This window comes from Physella acuta, unplaced genomic scaffold (genome assembly GCF_028476545.2).
Source record: "Physella acuta isolate Inbredline_101_S28 unplaced genomic scaffold, ASM2847654v3 ptg001261l, whole genome shotgun sequence".
Lineage (NCBI taxonomy): Eukaryota > Metazoa > Mollusca > Gastropoda > Physidae > Physella > Physella acuta.
In genome coordinates this window covers 125,720-143,362 of record NW_026732776.1, presented here as the reverse complement: position 1 = coordinate 143,362, position 17,643 = coordinate 125,720, and the positions used below count along the sequence as shown (strand labels likewise).

General features: G+C 35.1%; 1 protein-coding gene across 1 annotated transcript; it reads right to left on the bottom strand.

Annotated features, from left to right (window-relative positions):
- Positions 1-231: 231 nt before the first annotated feature.
- Positions 232-16,616, bottom strand: LOC131957744 (protein O-GlcNAcase). Its single transcript, XM_059322504.1, has 15 exons — positions 16,423-16,616; positions 13,558-13,609; positions 11,959-12,056; positions 11,723-11,853; positions 11,418-11,589; positions 11,211-11,309; positions 10,356-10,640; positions 9,093-10,147; positions 8,299-8,473; positions 8,083-8,136; positions 6,584-6,669; positions 5,202-5,306; positions 1,586-1,677; positions 1,292-1,484; positions 232-1,184 (listed from the first exon to the last, which is right to left on the bottom strand). The coding sequence occupies exons 1-15, from the start codon at positions 16,484-16,486 to the stop codon at positions 885-887; spliced, it is 2,961 nt and encodes a 986-aa protein (XP_059178487.1). The 5' UTR covers positions 16,487-16,616; the 3' UTR covers positions 232-884.
- Positions 16,617-17,643: the final 1,027 nt, after the last annotated feature.

Here is a 17,643-nt window from a genome sequence, read left to right as displayed (position 1 = left end):
TTACTATCCCTTTATTGGGTAAGGTTCAGTACCCATCATGGTTGGGTGGATAAGTTAGGGAAATCCTTGAATATAAAGTCCAGACTTCAATGTTCTCTACCATCATCCACCTGTCTCTAAATTATTCCATAAATAACAGCTGCAATTATTATTTTTTAATAGGCACAAAAAAAATAACCACAGAAACAGAGCCCCTTTAAACATTTGCTACAAAAAATTAAAAAGAAAATATGACAATAAAAAAAATCATTTATTTTATCACTGGTGACAATTCAAAAGTAAGTTACAACAAATTTGGGACAGACTAGATCACAGTTATTTCTTTTACAATTTTAGAACAAAAATTGTATTTGAATAACAATATCCATAGCTTTTTTTTTCATACATGTTCCATAAACAGTATTTAAAACAATTGGCAATGGTTTTTCATTATGTCAAGGGATCATGATAGTCTTAATTCTGCTAATGCATCATTCTGCATGGAAACAAAGATTAGAATTATTACGTTAAAGAACCTATACTTAATTGCACCATTTAAAAGAGCATATGAAGCTAATTCGCCAACTTAAGCCATTATGTTCAAACAATATTCCAAGACACTATATGAAGCACTTTTAAGTTACACTGGTAAAACTTTTGATGTGAAACATTGTTTCTAAGCTTACTTGGTAAATAATTAGGGTATAATCTAAGCACAAAAACAGGGCTACAAGTGTCATGCACTGAAAAGCTGATTGTAATTTCAGTTTAAAGACACAATTACTAAAAAAAAATTTTAGTCATTAAAACTGACTTAGTTAAAAATAACACTGATATTGCTCAGTAATGAGCATTAAATAAGAGGTATGGAAACTTCTTTAAAAAAAATATTTTACTTGTCAATCTTAAATTGGTCGCCCTAAGTACACAGCATCTTCACTACCTTCCTCCATAGTTGTAATAGCAAAGAATCCCAACTTTGCATAAAAATCAACCATAAACTTGTCTCCAATATTGAGTTCACAGTGAACACCTTTAGATCCCATACATTTCAAAGCTGACAGAACACAGGCCAAAAGTCGACGGGGAAGAGCTGGATCTTCCACTCTACTAGGTAAGATGTCAAGGCGAAGTACTGATGGATATATGGCATAAATCTCATCAGGGACTGTCCTTTGCTCATTGTGAAACCCCTGAATGACTTCCTGAAACATAATTTTTTTTAAATTTTCAATGTGTTAAAACTAACATTCTAAAAATAAGGCATCCAACAGTAACTTTACTGGATTAATTCTTTAAATAAAATGCTTACATCAACAGGTGAGCAGCTTTCCTTTTTCTCTGTAAGAGGATATTTCTCACACATTGTTGGTATCCAAGCCATTTTACTCTTTTTGGATAAGTCTCTTGCATCAACCCCTGCCACTACATATCCACAAATGCCGACATCATCTTCTATTACAAAACTATATTCTGGACTTAATGTTAAGAATTTGCCCACCAACCTGAAAAAAGGAATTTGCAATTGTATTTAATCAGTAATAACTAAAGGGAAATGGGGTTTTTTTTAATTGTAAGAAGCATCATTAAGTTTTTATAAACATACTTATCTCCCATTAGTTGTGGGTTGTCAGGGAAAACATCAGTGCCATCCATTCCATCGTCACATGTTTTCAGACAAATATGATAAACAGCATCCTGTTCAAAACATTAAATTAAATCTAAAAGTGAATGCTGGTGAAAACTATAGGTCATTCATGTATAATGATCACATTAAGGGGAAGGATGAGCTCTGAAAAAGTCATGTTGGGGGTGTTTGGTAGAAATCAACCCTTTGTAATAATTTTAAATATAAATATCTTGTAGATGAAACATGTATATTCTGCTTGTGTATTGAAAAAAGAAATCTTATTAGCACTGCAATGTATATGTGATTTAAAGACTTTGTATATTGTATTTGCATATTGAAAATGTGAGAGCACTTAGTTCTGTGGACTTTGACATGGGGATGTCAAAAATACAAAAAAAAATTAATGGATAACCCCAATATTAATTATGTAAGTACAGTCTACAAAACTGGCAGTTTCATATTTGGAGATAAAAGCTGGCAGCGAACAAAGCCACAACCTGCTGAGATGAAAGCCTCCTAAGAAAATGGCAATAATATGGGTCATACACTTTGGAAGCTGACAACCAGCAAGGCAAGACAGAAGTTCCCAATGTACAAGAAAGAGGCAGGCCGCTAGAAACATGGACTTTGAGACAGCCACTAAAAAGAGGAACTACATGTGGGGAGTTGCCAAACTATTTTCATGGGAGTTGTGAGGAACAAAGTGGGACAGCAGGTTACATACTGCTACATTGGGCTCACATTGTGGGACAGCAGGTTACATACTGCTACATTGAGCTCACATTGTGGGGAACATAATGGGACAGCAGGCTACATACTACTACATAGGGCTCACATTGTGGGGAACATAGTGGGACATCTGGCTACATACTGCTTCATAGGGCTCACATTGTGGGGAACATAATGGGACAGCAGGCTACATACTACTACATAGGGCTCACATTGTGGGGAACATAGTGGGACAGCAGGTTACATACTACGACATAGGGCTCACATTGTGGGGAACATAGTGGGACAGCAGGTTACATACTACTTCATAGGGCTCACATTGTGGGGAACATATTGGGACAGCAGGCTACATACTACTACATAGGGCTCACATTGTGGGGAACATAGTGGGACAGCAGGTTACATACTACTACATAGGGCTCACATTGTGGGGAACATAGTGGGACAGCAGGTTACATACTACTTCATAGGGCTCACATTGTGGGGAACAGTGGGACAGCAGGTTACATACTACTTCATAGGGCTCACATTGTGGGGAACATAGTGGGACATCTGGCTACATACTGCTTCATAGGGCTCACATTGTGGGGAACATAGTGGGACAGCAGGTTACATACTACTACATAGGGCTCACATTGTGGGGAACATAGTGGGACAGCAGGTTACATACTACTTCATAGGGCTCACATTGTGGGGAACAGTGGGACAGCAGGCTACATACTACTACATAGGGCTCACATTGTGGGGAACATAGTGGGACAGCAGGTTACATACTACTACATAGGGCTCACATTGTGGGGAACATAGTGGGACAGCAGGCTACATACTACTACATAGGGCTCACATTGTGGGGAACATAGTGGGACAGCAGGTTACATACTACTTCATAGGGCTCACATTGTGGGGAACATAGTGGGACAGCAGGCTACATACTACTTAGTAGGGCTCACATTGTGGGGAACATATTGGGACAGCAGGCTACATACTACTACATAGGGCTCACATTGTGGGGAACATAGTGGGACAGCAGGCTACATACTACTACATAGGGCTCACATTGTGGGGAACATATTGGGACAGCAGGCTACATACTGCTTCATAGGGCTCACATTGTGGGGAACATAGTGGGACAGCAGGTTACATACTACTACATAGGGCTCACATTGTGGGGAACATAGTGGGACAGCAGGTTACATACTACTTCATAGGGCTCACATTGTGGGGAACAGTGGGACAGCAGGTTACATACTACTACATAGGGCTCACATTGTGGGGAACATAGTGGGACAGCAGGTTACATACTACTTCATAGGGCTCACATTGTGGGGAACAGTGGGACAGCAGGTTACATACTACTACATAGGGCTCACATTGTGGGGAACATAGTGGGACATCTGGCTACATACTGCTTCATAGGGCTCACATTGTGGGGAACATAGTGGGACAGCAGGTTACATACTACTACATAGGGCTCACATTGTGGGGAACATAGTGGGACAGCAGGTTACATACTACTTCATAGGGCTCACATTGTTTGGGAACATAGTGGGACAGCAGGCTACATACTACTACATAGGGCTCACATTGTGGGGAACATAGTGGGACAGCTAGCTACATACTGCTACATTGGGCTCACATAGTGGGACAGCAGGCTACATACTGCTACATAGGGCTCACATTGGGGGTCATCCATTTATGACATCCACCCAGAAGGACGAAGATTAGAAAAAAATTGACTTGGGGGGGGGGGGGGTTCAAGTCTACGTGGACATCCACATGTTGAATTTAACATAGAAGTGTCAAGATTTTAAAACAAACATAAAACTTGCACCCTGCATGCAAAAAGTAAAATTAAGTTGGCAGTGCTAGTGATATAAAAAAAACAACATGTGTAAGTAAAGTACCGGATTTATACCTACACTGAGATCATCCATAAAACAAAGTCACGATTTTTACCTCCCCTCCCTCCCCCAAGTCACTAATCTTCACGAAAAGCCAGGACCCAACACCTATAATGATGTTACACCTCAGCCTACCACAACTCTCAAAACTGTATTTAAAAAAAAAATTGCTAAAACATCTACTAAGTATGGTCAATGTTGAGTAGGTCGTGTTAGATTTGTACTAAAATTTTTGAGAAAGTTAACTTCGTGAAACAACAGCTTTAATTCAGTTTCTAAGAATATTGCAAAGCGTCTCGCTACACTTTCTTAGAAACTCCTCCAGCTCCTCTGTAGTGTGACGCCATTTATGGACGAACCCAGATAAAAAAAAATAACCTCTTTGGAAAGCGAGCAATTAAGTAAACAGAAATAAAAGCCATGAACCTGAAGAGGCCTTGTGACTAAAATACATTCAACAAGTACAGAGAATTATACTGTTATCACACCCCCCCCCCCCCACCCCCTTACAAAGGGTTTATTAATACTTTGTGTTGGTTTTGGTAAGTTATGGGGAAAATCCTTGAAATTTTTTTTTTTTTATAATTTGTTTTATACATTTTAAACCTACTAATTTTTCTCTCCACAAGCTACATTCTACTTTTTAAATTTAGGCCTAATAATTAAAAGCAGTTAATATGCACACAATACTTGATGCTTCTAGATTTTTCTTAATTTAAAAAGCACTGATGCTTTTTTAACTTACTTAAAATACTCAAATAAAAAACAATTGGGTATACAAATTAAAGCATAACAAAATTAAAGAAATTTAGGTGCTCTACCCCTTAGACTTTTGAGTTTATAAGAGCAAACAAAATTCTGACTGGTCACAGGAACCACAAAAATATATTTTTGAGGCTCTACCCATCAATTTCAAGATCACAATGAAAGAAGTGCATAATCTGAATGGACAAAAATCATACCTCATCTTCATGTTTGTAGGGTCTAAGATGAAATGATCGTGATATTATGTAATCTGGAGGCTTGATATAAAACAGATCATGGGCACTATCAATAGGTAAAAGCCTCTGTAAAAACATGGAAGATAATTAAACAAATCTGCAATACTTAAAAAGCATACTACCACCAACTTGACATTGGCATTCGTGTTTGACCTACTTCAAATGAGGTAACATGATTATTACTTTAAAATGCAACCTGGGCTAACCTCAGTTGGGCATCTCCATCAACCACTGTACACAGCACTGCACCAAAATCTCAGGCATGTAGTATATTTTGTTCAATAAATTGGCTGGTTCCTATAATTTGAAAAAGGGTCAATCCCTTTGTGGCTACATCTCACTTGAGTATCACATTTTTTGCATTAATATTATTCGTTTTTCACTGTATTTTGAACAGTAGTTATCCACATTTGAAAAATATAAATTTAATTTGGAGAAAAAAATTAAAATATTATAAAGTATACATTCTCAAGTGAAATGTTCATGTAAAGAGACTGACACCAACAATCTGTAAAAGAATGCACTTAGGCTAAATTATAAAGCCTTAATTAATAATAAGTTTCTGGGACAAACACATTTTTAAAATGAATAAAATATCAATTTAAAATTGTGTAGGAAAGTAAATAGATGTAATTTAAACAAACAATAAAAAGACAGATGTATCTTTAAATCTTACGTTAGATTTAATTTTTTTTTGTCCCAGAAACAAATTGTTGAAGGAGCAAGACCAATAATGTTCTTTCCATTTCATCTATTTCCAATAGTTTTTCTCTAACTTAATGTCAAATTGTAAGAATGATAGGCAAAAAAAAAATTGTAATTTAAAACTTTGAAAATGAAGTCTAAATTGGCAATATGTAATAACAATTGAAAGAACATGATTTAGTCAATCCTGTGTCATCACAGAATCTTATTCTTTTAAATGGGTTGACTTGCATACTTTTAGAGAAAGCACACTAACACAATTCCATTTTATCCTCATGCAACGGTGATGACTGCATTAAAGCAGAATGTGTGATTTCAAAAAAAATATCTAAAACTAAAAGAATAAACAGATGACACCTATTGGGGAAGAAAAGTTATGATAAACAAAATAACTGAGAAATTGGTGCAAGTACCATGAGCAGCAGCTGCAAGAAAACAAAAGTATTAATATTGATGGAGGCCCTGCCCGAGAACAGCCATCTCTGGACGGGTATCTTCAAGATTAAAGATAGATTATTACTTTAGTGATTAAATGGATCTAGAATTATCAACTATAAATTGCCCTTGATACAGCTACGTTATGTTAAAATCTCTTCAAACTTATCAGTTTCCAGATTTATCTGTGCTCTCATACATACTTGAAGCTCTGCCTGAAGACCTCCTCTGAAAACCCATGGCTCCTGATCACCACTCATAAAAGCTTCCTTATATCCTTTTGAAAACCCTAGAAGTTTTGATAGGGAAAAAATACAGACGACCCAGTTAGCCCACACAGCATGTATGTTCAAAAGTTTAACATTGTCAACCATATTTGTGGCAGTTTGCTGAGCACGTTCAAACAGTTTACTGCCCTGAAGCTGCAGCAAATTACCAAAAGCCAATACTTTCTTTAAAAAAACTGAGGATCAAATACACAATTCACATCTGTACCATCTAGTTACATAGATAACGAACATATAACTCATTATTAATCTTCATGACTTTTTTTTTAATTTTGTGCATTTTGGTTTTTCTTTTCATTTACATTTAGTTCAACTCTAACATTATATTTTTTAATTTATCATATTTTCCATAAATGATATGAAACCTAGTTTCTATTAGCACAAACAAAGCAGAACTTTTATTTTGAAGTGCAGCTACCATTTTTATTTCTTTAGGGGACCTTAAAGGTATAAAACTTGCCTTTATGAAAAGAAATCTTGCATAAGCATTATCAATATATTTAAATGCATTTGGTGCACTAGCATTGTCAGCATGATACATTTTTTAAGTAAACAAAAAAAAATCAAAAGATGGTTAAGCCTAATATTTTATGCAAGAGTGTATGTTTCAAAAAGGCAAATTTTAGAACTTAGAAAAAAAGCTTATACTTTCACATTTGCTCCTTACTAGAGATATGAAGACAATGATTTCTTCAAGGAGTTGTATTTTTATAAATATAAATTATCAGCATAGAACTTTAATTTGAATCTATTTTTCTATAAACAAGTCTTCAAATTAGATGAGCAAATGATGAAATTATTTCCGAATATACACAGGAGGCTCCAGTTGATGTTAGATCATTTTGTTTTGCAAAAGAAATTAATGCTAACACTTAAATTTAGCTCTTCAATTGAAATTAAGGGATAGGTCTTCCTAATTATTAAAGAACACACTATTATGCAGAAATTATGCACCTGTATTGTTCTTTAATAAAATGCAGTAAACGTATTTATTTTAATTAAGTAGTATCAATTACAAAAACAATATATAATTTAATCAAATTCAAGGCATGTTAATATTATTTGCATGAAAAATATGAGACACCTCTCTGCAAAAACATTTTAAAACCTTTTAAAACCAGCATAATTTCAGTGTATATCACAATTCCTAATATGGAATAAAGTGATTTCCAAAACCAGAAGTTACTTGCTTGTTTAAATTTGACGTTTTAAAATGTATACATTAAGAACTGAAAATCAACTGGAGACTCATGCTTGGCTGAGGTCAAATAAAAATTATTATCAATTCGTCAGAACCTGCTGCATAAAAAAAACTCCATTAGCCAACTCTAAATGAAAGCTGCACTTCAAAGTTCAACTTTGCAACATATAAGCACCATAAATACAAAATATATTTAAAAAATGAGAATGCCTACATGTAACACAGCTAAAAGTCTGTTGAGCCAAAGGATGAGTAGCAAGTCCTTTTGCTGTAAAACAAAGGGTTCTTTAAATAGAAAGTAAGTATACTACAAAGATATATTATGGTAAATTACAAAGAATAATGTAAAGATCTACTTACATAAAAAATAGTCTCGATTTTGATCTTTTAAATAAAAATATTAAGTAATTAATAAGATATATGGTGATACCTAGCCACTGAACATATGCTCTGCATATCTTGAGAATACTGACAAGGTCCCACATGTAGGAGTACATATCACACATGAAAGACTTATTCGGTCCTGATGTTAATTTAGAAAGTAGATTCACCACAGAATCAACTTTGCTGGAAAATTCATCAGCTAGATGATGCCATTCTGTAGCCTATGTACAAAGTTAAATGTGCACATTTAATATTTAAAATTCTAAAAATATGGAAGTTACTATTTTCAGTGAATTATATGCCAGAACAGTTTTTTTAAATAAACTGCCTCTTATTATAATATAAATTACATAAGTGCAAAATTTTTAATGGTAAATAAATTCACACACAGAGTGGTTTTTCTGAATACAAAAAAAGAAAAAAATTAGAAGCTGTAAAATGTTGTATAACTGAAGTGGCCTTATTATGAGGCACAAGTAGTGTCTGTTAGTTTCTTTCAAATCAGAATATTAATGTCCTGTGTGGTCAGCACTATGCCCAGCAGCCCTTACTTCCCAACTACAAGCTGTTACACATCAAAATTAAAGTCAGGAAATGATGCAAATCTTATGAGTCTACACAAATGGTTTGGGTAGTTAAAAAATGCAATATTTACAAAAACAGTTTCCAATTTAACGCCCTGTATATTTTCAATGTTCTGCTAACATAAAAAAAAAAAATTAAGGTATATCTTACTTTTGAACCTAATTAACAAATTTTCAAAAATATTTCTTAAGAGATTTAATTATGCCATACCCATTTTACAAGTACCAGTTAATAGTTTCTAATTTAATTACATACCTCAAATGTGTTTGTATCTTTGCCACTATTACTAACAATTGTATGTGCATTGTTGCGGAGCCAGTAAAGTCTTTGAAGAAAGAAAATCCCTTGTGAACCATGTTCAAACGGCATGTAAAAAAGATCTATGAGAAGCATTGCATCGTCTTCACAAACAACAAAGTCAATTCTATCATCTGAGATGTTATCTTCATTTTTCTCATTCATGTCAGATTCAATCTGCATTAAACTGTCTGATGAATTTTGTTTTTCAAGTGTTGGTGCTGTATTATTGGTACTTAAATTTAGCGTTGGCGAAGAGTTGTGAACATTGTCTGCTGCTGATGCAACTTCCATTGGTTCTGCTCCAGATTCAGAAGAAAGTGGTGCATCTGAGATAGAATCTAATTCAGGCTGTGGCAGCTCTAATAAACTGCTGACTGGTAGACTAGGCGGCTGGAGAAAAGTAGGTATGGGAATGGGCGCCTGTGCATTGGTGCATATTGTTGCAAGTGCAGTAACGCCAGCAGAGCTCATTGTCTGGGTAGTAAAAGATGGGGTCAAGCAAGTTTTTATGATGTCTGGCATTGGGAGACCAGCAGGTGGAGATGGTGGTAAATAATTTTTAGGTGGTGTTGAGGGTGCTTCCAACTCCGAGGGATCCATGCAGGGCTGGGCAGCTGAAGGAATATCCCCTACAGAATTGTTAGCAGAAAAGGGAGCAATACCTGGAGGTATAGCAGGGTTTCCAGGGGGACATGAAGGAATACCTGGTGGAATGGACAATGGAGGGGTGGGGTTTAGAACAACCGGTGGTCCTGGGGGTATGCAAAGTGGTACACCTGGAGGGCCAGTCAAAATGGCGCCAGGCAAATAAGTTGGGATTACACGAGGAAATGGTTGACGGGGTGGTTCGCGTTTGCAGTGTATTTCAGCAAGCCAGTCTGACAATGCATTTTTTAAAGCCATTTTTGGTTGATATCGAAGATCAATACGAGATGGGATATCCTCATCAGAAATGAAATCATTCTCAGTTTCCAGTTTAATATCAGATGCTATTGGGCTTAAACGATCACCTGGTGATAAAAATATTATAAATTGATAATATTACAAGTACATAACAGTACTAGAGATATGATACAGCAAAGGAGAAAAAGACAGTTATAACTCAATAACTTTACAACTGAATGAATGACAATTTATCATCCCATACATCTTTCAGCAAACCGTTATACTTTTATCCCAGCTCAAAAAATGTAGGCTTGTAATGTGTGCATTATTTACCTTTTATAATATCTTTCTTGACTCCATCAGGATTAGATTGACACCACTGTCCCAAAGTATGAATTGCCATGAAATTGGCCTCAAATTCTGTATTTGGATTAGTCATAACTCCATTAATGTAGGGAATGACCTCTGGAGACCTTCCATCATATGGACCAAGAAATATACGCCTTGGATCATAATCATTTGCATGGATATTATCCCATATCACTGCTGGTCGCTTCAAAACCGATGCTATTTCCTCTAATGATGTAACAGTTAATTTTTTACTAACAACTTTTGGACCTACAAGTAAAAAAAATTGCAAAAAGAAAATAATTCTTCTAATTTAAATCATATTTTAAAAATTCAAAAAGCTTATTTTGCTTTACAAGTGCAGCCTGCTCACCACACTGACAACACACATATTTTAAGTGCTACACTGTTAGGTCAAGTATCCCAAAAAGTTAATGATACATCTGCAAAGAAAGGTATAGTGAGGTCAGCACTGTGCAAAGCAATCTTTATTCCACTGAATCAAGTTAGATATTCATCTGGGACTAAAGCCAGTGAATGAATCTCAAAGTCTTTCAGGATAGTAACTGAGCACTCAAACTCTAACCAAGCCATCCTATGTGGCCAGATATATGAATTTCAGCTTGCAAATTTAAATTAATGAGTGGTGTGTGAATTCACTGACTTTGATTTCAGCACCAAAAGGGTTGATTTAGTTTTATTTAGTTGTGTTATTCTCTTCATTTATAGCTCTGTAACAATTTATCTTGAATATAGATAAAACCTAATGAGCCAGATAAAGTTTAACAGGACTACAGTTCACAAAATGTTACTTTAGCTGAATCAAAATATTTCCAATACCTGTCCACATAATATCTATTCCAGGAAGAAGTTTGGATCCAATTGTATTTAAATATTCAGAAGAAACAACACTTGGAACAGCCCTTGAAGCACAGTATTCTATAAATAAGGTAATCAAAATGAATTACAAATTCTTTCAAATGTTTTTAAACAAAATTAAATTTATAGAATTTAACTGCTACAAAGTTTTTAAAATTCTAGACCTACCTGTTGGGCAAAATAGAAAGAGTTTTGGTTGATGGAGATGTTCAAACACTTCATTGGAAAGAGATACTTGTGCCAATCCGAATGACTGAAAAGCACTACGATCAGCTTCAGATAGCTCAGGATCAATGTCATCAAACAGCATAGCAAATGCTTCACAACCAAAAGTTGCCACCTAATTAATTAGAAAGTACTAAATGAGCTAATGAATATAGTCTAAAGTTTAATTAACATCACAATTTAACCACCTTTACTACACAAATGGGTCTTCTTGTTTTGCAAAAACAGGTGGAACAATTTTCTTATACCTGTTCCAATTTTCTTTTCAAAGCTTGAACATCCTTAACATTGGAAAATGAGATGTCAAGTCCAGGTGAAATGGCGTAAACAAAAGTAACATCTTTTTCTTTAGCAGCACTTATAAGATGTGAAAGATTTTCTAGAAAAAAAAAGTCATTTTTAAATTTTAACAACCACTATTTCAAGAATTTAATATGGAAAACTACTTTTTACAATATTTGACTATTTTTTAAAGAAACCATACCTGCTTCTTCCACAGAATAAAGTTCCCTCCAATATGCCCTGTGTTTGTAATCATCTTTTGGTGCATACATGTATGTGTTGAGACCACATTTCTGCATCCTGTTTAATGTTGTTAAAAATAATGTGTTAGCAAGTTATAGAGTACGAGCTACATACCCCTGCTTTGCCACGGTGTGGAACTCTGCACCGAACTTTTTGGACAATAGAAAAAGAATGCCACTAAACAAAAACAACAGATTTTTTTAAGTTGTCGTGAAATAAAATATATTAATTTCACAAAATTAGATATTAAAAAGAATTAAGGGTATTTAATAACAGAAGGGGAAATAAAAAACTGCACCCCAACCAGCACAAACCAAAGCCCACACCACCCGTTTTACTTAACAACACAACACACCCCAAGACACTATATAGTGTAACTCAAACCTCACCAAACTAACCCCACAATACACACTCATACTTCACATACATACAAAACACACCACATGGATCAAAACCCAAACCACCGTGCTCCACATATTAACCCACACCTCAACACACTATGAACGATACCCCGAAATAAACCCCACACAACCCCTGGTCCACATGTCACTACACCCTACAATATACATTAAAACCCACACCCCACTACTTCATATAGCACAACCCACACCTCACACCAGTTATCACATGATCCACACCCAATCACTAATCCCACACCATAATCAATAAACCACAGCCTATTCCACTACACACTTATCTCAAAACACACAGAATAGACCAAACCCCAACCAGCTTGCCCCAAACCACACCACACAACACATGAACAGCACTTCAAACAAAACCCAACACCATACCCCTAATTATTCTAGTCATAGCTCACCACCCCATACCCAAAACGCAAGCAATAGGGCACCCTCTTACCACAAACAATCCTTCATCTTACACTTCTCATTACCCCCACCACAGCACCCAAATATATCACACACACAGAGTAGATCAACATGCTCCATACTGCAAAGTTTTCGCATTAATTCAACACTTAACATAATGTTGCAAAATGTAGTCAATACAGTATTAAATTATGATAGCAAAGTTATAGTTATACAGCGTTTAATGCATTTAGGTTTACCATAAGCCTGCTATCAAATGTCTTTCTGTTAAGATTTCTGCTGAAAAAAATTGTTTCACAAGCGTGCACTCGGCAGTAAGGTGCCATTTGGCGATCACATGAGTATCACCAACTAACGAACGACATGTTTCCCCGCACCCAAGGAGAGAGCCTGTAGTTCTCTCTGACACAAGTGTTTCACATATTGATGAATGAGGATGGAATAAAAATTACATTTTACTCAGTATTAAAGTCAGAAACAACAAATTTGCCTCTGGGGTAGTTACTCAAATAATGGATGTCTGCAGCCTATTCTATATTTAGTACAAATTATTCTAATATACTGATGAAATCCAAATCACATGATTAAGTTTACTGAGTACTCAAAAACATGTGCTTAATGCACATGATGTGACACACCACCCAGCCACTTGTATGATAGACTAGCCGTACATCACCCACTTTACTTTTATAGATATAGATTAAGATAGATGATGTGAAGAAACTTACCAAGAAAACAGCAATTTTCTTTGGTCAGCACTCCAAGGTCTGCCATAGAAACCTTTTTAAAAAAAGCAAACAGAAAAAAATTATTTGTATAGATAGTTAATCTCATTTTTTAATTAAAAGTAAAAAAATAATAAAATATATTTGAGTACTGCATGGCATAAACATCACAAATTCAACACAATAAATTTCACAACAAACAGTAATATAAACTAATAAATAAACTAAGTACAGAATAAATGATAAACTAAAAAAGTTCATTAACAAATGTTATGATTTCCTGTTATCTAGCAGCCGGGAGGAAGTGACAAGTGAATTTGATAACAAACAATGGCTTGAGATGCTGAGCAGTTTGGGTTTTGACCATAAAAAACATCTAATCTTGCAAAATCTCATTATTTTTATGTAAGAAAAAATATCTAAATGGCTGTGGAGCAGCGAGGCTGGGTGGAACAATACACAACTGTTATACCAAATCCCAAGGTTCGGTTCCACAGGTTATCTCAAATAAACAGCTGACTGTAAGGAAAATGGTCAAGCTCCCTAGATTTTTTAGAGAAAAAACTACTGAAAATTCCAATGGACAAGCTATTCACCTGATTTTAATTTTTCTCAATTTTTTTTTAAATTACCAAAATACAACAACAAAAAAACAAGAGGTAAATAGTGTTTATGTGTGATCATTCTTTCAATAAATAACTATTTGTATGCATAGTTGTAACACATTCACACACCCACAGTAAGTTTACACGCCGTAGACTAAGTAATACCCTTCCCTAAATCATATGACGTAGTTACCACAAGAACAGCTTTCTTCTCTAAACCAGTAAAACAGTCATAAAGCAGAAGGGGAAGATTATCTGAATATGGGTAGCAAAACGGAAAATGGATCCACTGAAAAAATTGTCTATGTTTTTCAAAAAAGTCGTTTGGCGGAAACTATCTCAAATGGAAAAAGCGGATTTCCGGAAAAAAGCGGAGGGGTTTCATCTCTGTTCCTATAGCCAAGGTTGCTATTCGGACACAGCATTGAGTTTGGTCTATAGTTATACATACACATAACCTGTATTAAAACGATAACTTTAATGCTATTTGATTTTGTGGATTAGCTTTTTTTGTGTGTTAAAAAGTTCTTTCGATTTGCTAGTGTTAGGAACTACGATTTCTAAATACCCTATAATTAGGCCTAGGCCTATAGATAAAATTATTAAATATTGCCAATTAAATGTAGTCTCGTTGCCAAGTGGAAAACGTCATGCCTCCCAAGCCGTGGTAGTTACTGGTTTGGAACCTAACTAAACTGAAACTCCCCTTCACTTGTTCCTGGAAATCAGAAGCCAGTTTTGTACAAGAAGAAAAGTATTCAACTAAAGATTCTAGATCTATAAATATTCTAGTTCTAGATTTTTTAATATGCCAATTCTAAACATAGTTGCACCTAAGATCGACTAGAAATGGCTTGATTATATTTCATTATCAGATTCAGGAATAGTGATGGCGCACTAATACTTATACTATTTCTAATTCACTAGGGCCTATAAAAAATAAATAGACCAATTCCAGCCAGAAAAAAAGACATGCACAATGGAGAGAAACTACCACCTTAATTAGTGGCAATATTTTCGATGGTACTGCGCATGTGTGTGTGTGTTTACAAACCGCAGAACCCGAACCCTATCCCTCACCCTACCGCAGGTCACTGCGCCGCCTGTGCAGAACTATTGAGTTTTGTATTTAATGCCCAAAAATCTTTATCCGAGTAGATCTAGAATTCTAGATCTAGTCACTTCAAAATAAATAGAAGCTTGAAGCTAGATTCAACTATGTAAAATGTAAATAAATTCAAAAATTGGAGTACCTAGGGTATAGAAGGGCACTAAGAGCCACACTTTTTAGCACCTGTCAGCCTACATTTTTTACTAATCCAAGTATTTTCTAGTATTGAAATTAATGCCAAATTATTCTAACACATCATACACAATATACAAATAATAATAAAGGCTATTAAATTGACTTTAAATTGGTTTAATTTTATAATTTAGCATTTATATTTTAAAGCCTCCCCAAAATCAGCATTTGGGGCAAATGTAGCCGGGCCATAGGGCATTAAGTATTCGAAGTGACTACTCGGAAAAAGATTTTTCTCCCCAACGTCTCCACTTAGCAAAAGATAGCTCTGCGCATGCGTAGTGACCTATGGCTAGGGTTAGAATGAGGGTTAGGGGTAGGGTTAGGGATAGGATTAGGGTTAGGGATAGGATTTCCGATTAGGGCTAGGATTAGGGTTGTTGTTAGGGTTCTGCGTTTGTGAACACACGCATGCGCAGTACCATAGAAAACATCGCAGCGAAGACAAGTCATAGTTTCTCTCCATTGCGCATGCGTATCTTATTCCGGCTAGCATCAGCCTTAAGTATTATGATTTTATCTCCTAGTTTTGACTAACTCCACAATAAAAATAATTAATTTCTAACCCCAAAATAGTTAATGCTGTGTACACACACTTTAACTGATACTAGTCTAGCTATCACGGTGAACGGAAAAAAAGTCACAGGAAAAAAAACAACAGAAAAAAAGTCAGTTTTTGCTAGGAAAAAAAGGTCACAGTGGAAAAATTTTATCGGAAAAAAAGTCACAGAAATACTTTAAACTTAATTGAACTAACTTACTAGATCTAGAGTCTAGAAAGTCTAGATCTAGATTCTACATCTTTATAGGGCATATAGATAGATCTAGATCTAGTCTAGGGGCCTACTCTATACTACAAAAGTTAAAACTAGTCTATACCGGAAGTCGCCATATTGATTACAGAAACATAATAGAGACGACAGAATATTTAAAAAATAAAAAATAAAAGCATTTTAATACCTTCGACAACTCCTGAAATGAATTTTTTGTAGTTAGACTTTCCTTGAATTTCCTTTCCTGTCATAATATAGCAAATACTTTCTCCTTTTATATATTATTTTATTTTTAATGTACTAAATTCAGATTTCGTTTTCTCACAATTTGTAATGCTCCTGAGCGCATGCGTGCATTTCGAAGTTGGCCACAAAAATGTGTAGCTTCCGTGTCTAGTTTATTTATTTATTTTTGGAATGAGGCTAGGCCTATTAATAGATTACAAATAAATTGTTTTCGCATGTGTGTTCAGCTGAAAAACAAAACTTATTTAAAACCTTTATGATAAATTGAATACAAAGATGTGACTTTTCCGAATTTCTGTGAATTTTCGGATTCGCTAATGTTCAGTTAGAATCTAGATCTAAATAATTTCACTTTTGGGGGAAAATATTCTGTTTAAGTTTAAACTAAAGCTAACCAACAGGCCCTCTGAGTTCCATTTCGGAACTAGACTCTAATTGTAATTTTCAACTTCAAGGTTTACTTCATCATTTGATGGAACATAAAATCAACCAGATTAGCAGTAGAATCTAGTTAGAAAAGCTCTACTGTTTATTTTTCCGCTTTAATTTTAAGTATGCTCTATTCTGTTGAAGTTGAAGACTTTTTTTTTTATAAGCTTGTATTTCGTTTACAATGTGTTCGCTCCATTGTTTGTTTCGTTCTTTGTTTGTTTGTGGGTTGTAATAGATCTTGTAACTCATATTTGTCGCAGCAATTTCGCTTAACTTTCCAGATACTTTTGTCTTTAATGATAATGCAAAAATATCTAATTTTAAATCTAATTTGAGATTAAATTAGTAATTAAAATCGATTTAGAAGATGACTAAGTTCATTAATAACAGTGGAGAACACAAGATTAAATAGGCCTACCAGTAGGCTGGTTGATTTTTTATCTGAGTGTCGACCGCGGACTAAGATACTAAGAAGGGGTAGAATAAAAATTACGAGCCGACCCGCGGCGTATCATACGCCGCTGTTTGATTGTTTTATTTTTTTAATTTTCAGTAATTCATAATTTTTGAATTCAACAGTACCAATGCTGCCACTGAAAATATTTGCTTTAAAACACTATCAGTAGGTCGTTAAGGACGATACCCCCACCCCACGTGAAAGCAGCCTCCTCTTAGTTACCTCCCCTAAGTTTAAAATCGTTTCAAACTAAATTATCTGCCCCTAATAGCC

Coding starts and splice junctions, on each gene's coding strand:
- LOC131957744 (XM_059322504.1), bottom strand. CDS start 16,486: ATGACAGGAAAGGAAATTCAAGGAAAGTCTAACTACAAAAAATTCATT. Junction 6,670..8,082: donor GACTTTTAGCTGTGTTACAT/GTAGGCATTCTC, acceptor CAAAACTTCTAG/GGTTTTCAAAAGGATATAAG. Junction 1,678..5,201: donor CCTACAAACATGAAGATGAG/GTATGATTTTTG, acceptor TGTTTTGAACAG/GATGCTGTTTATCATATTTG.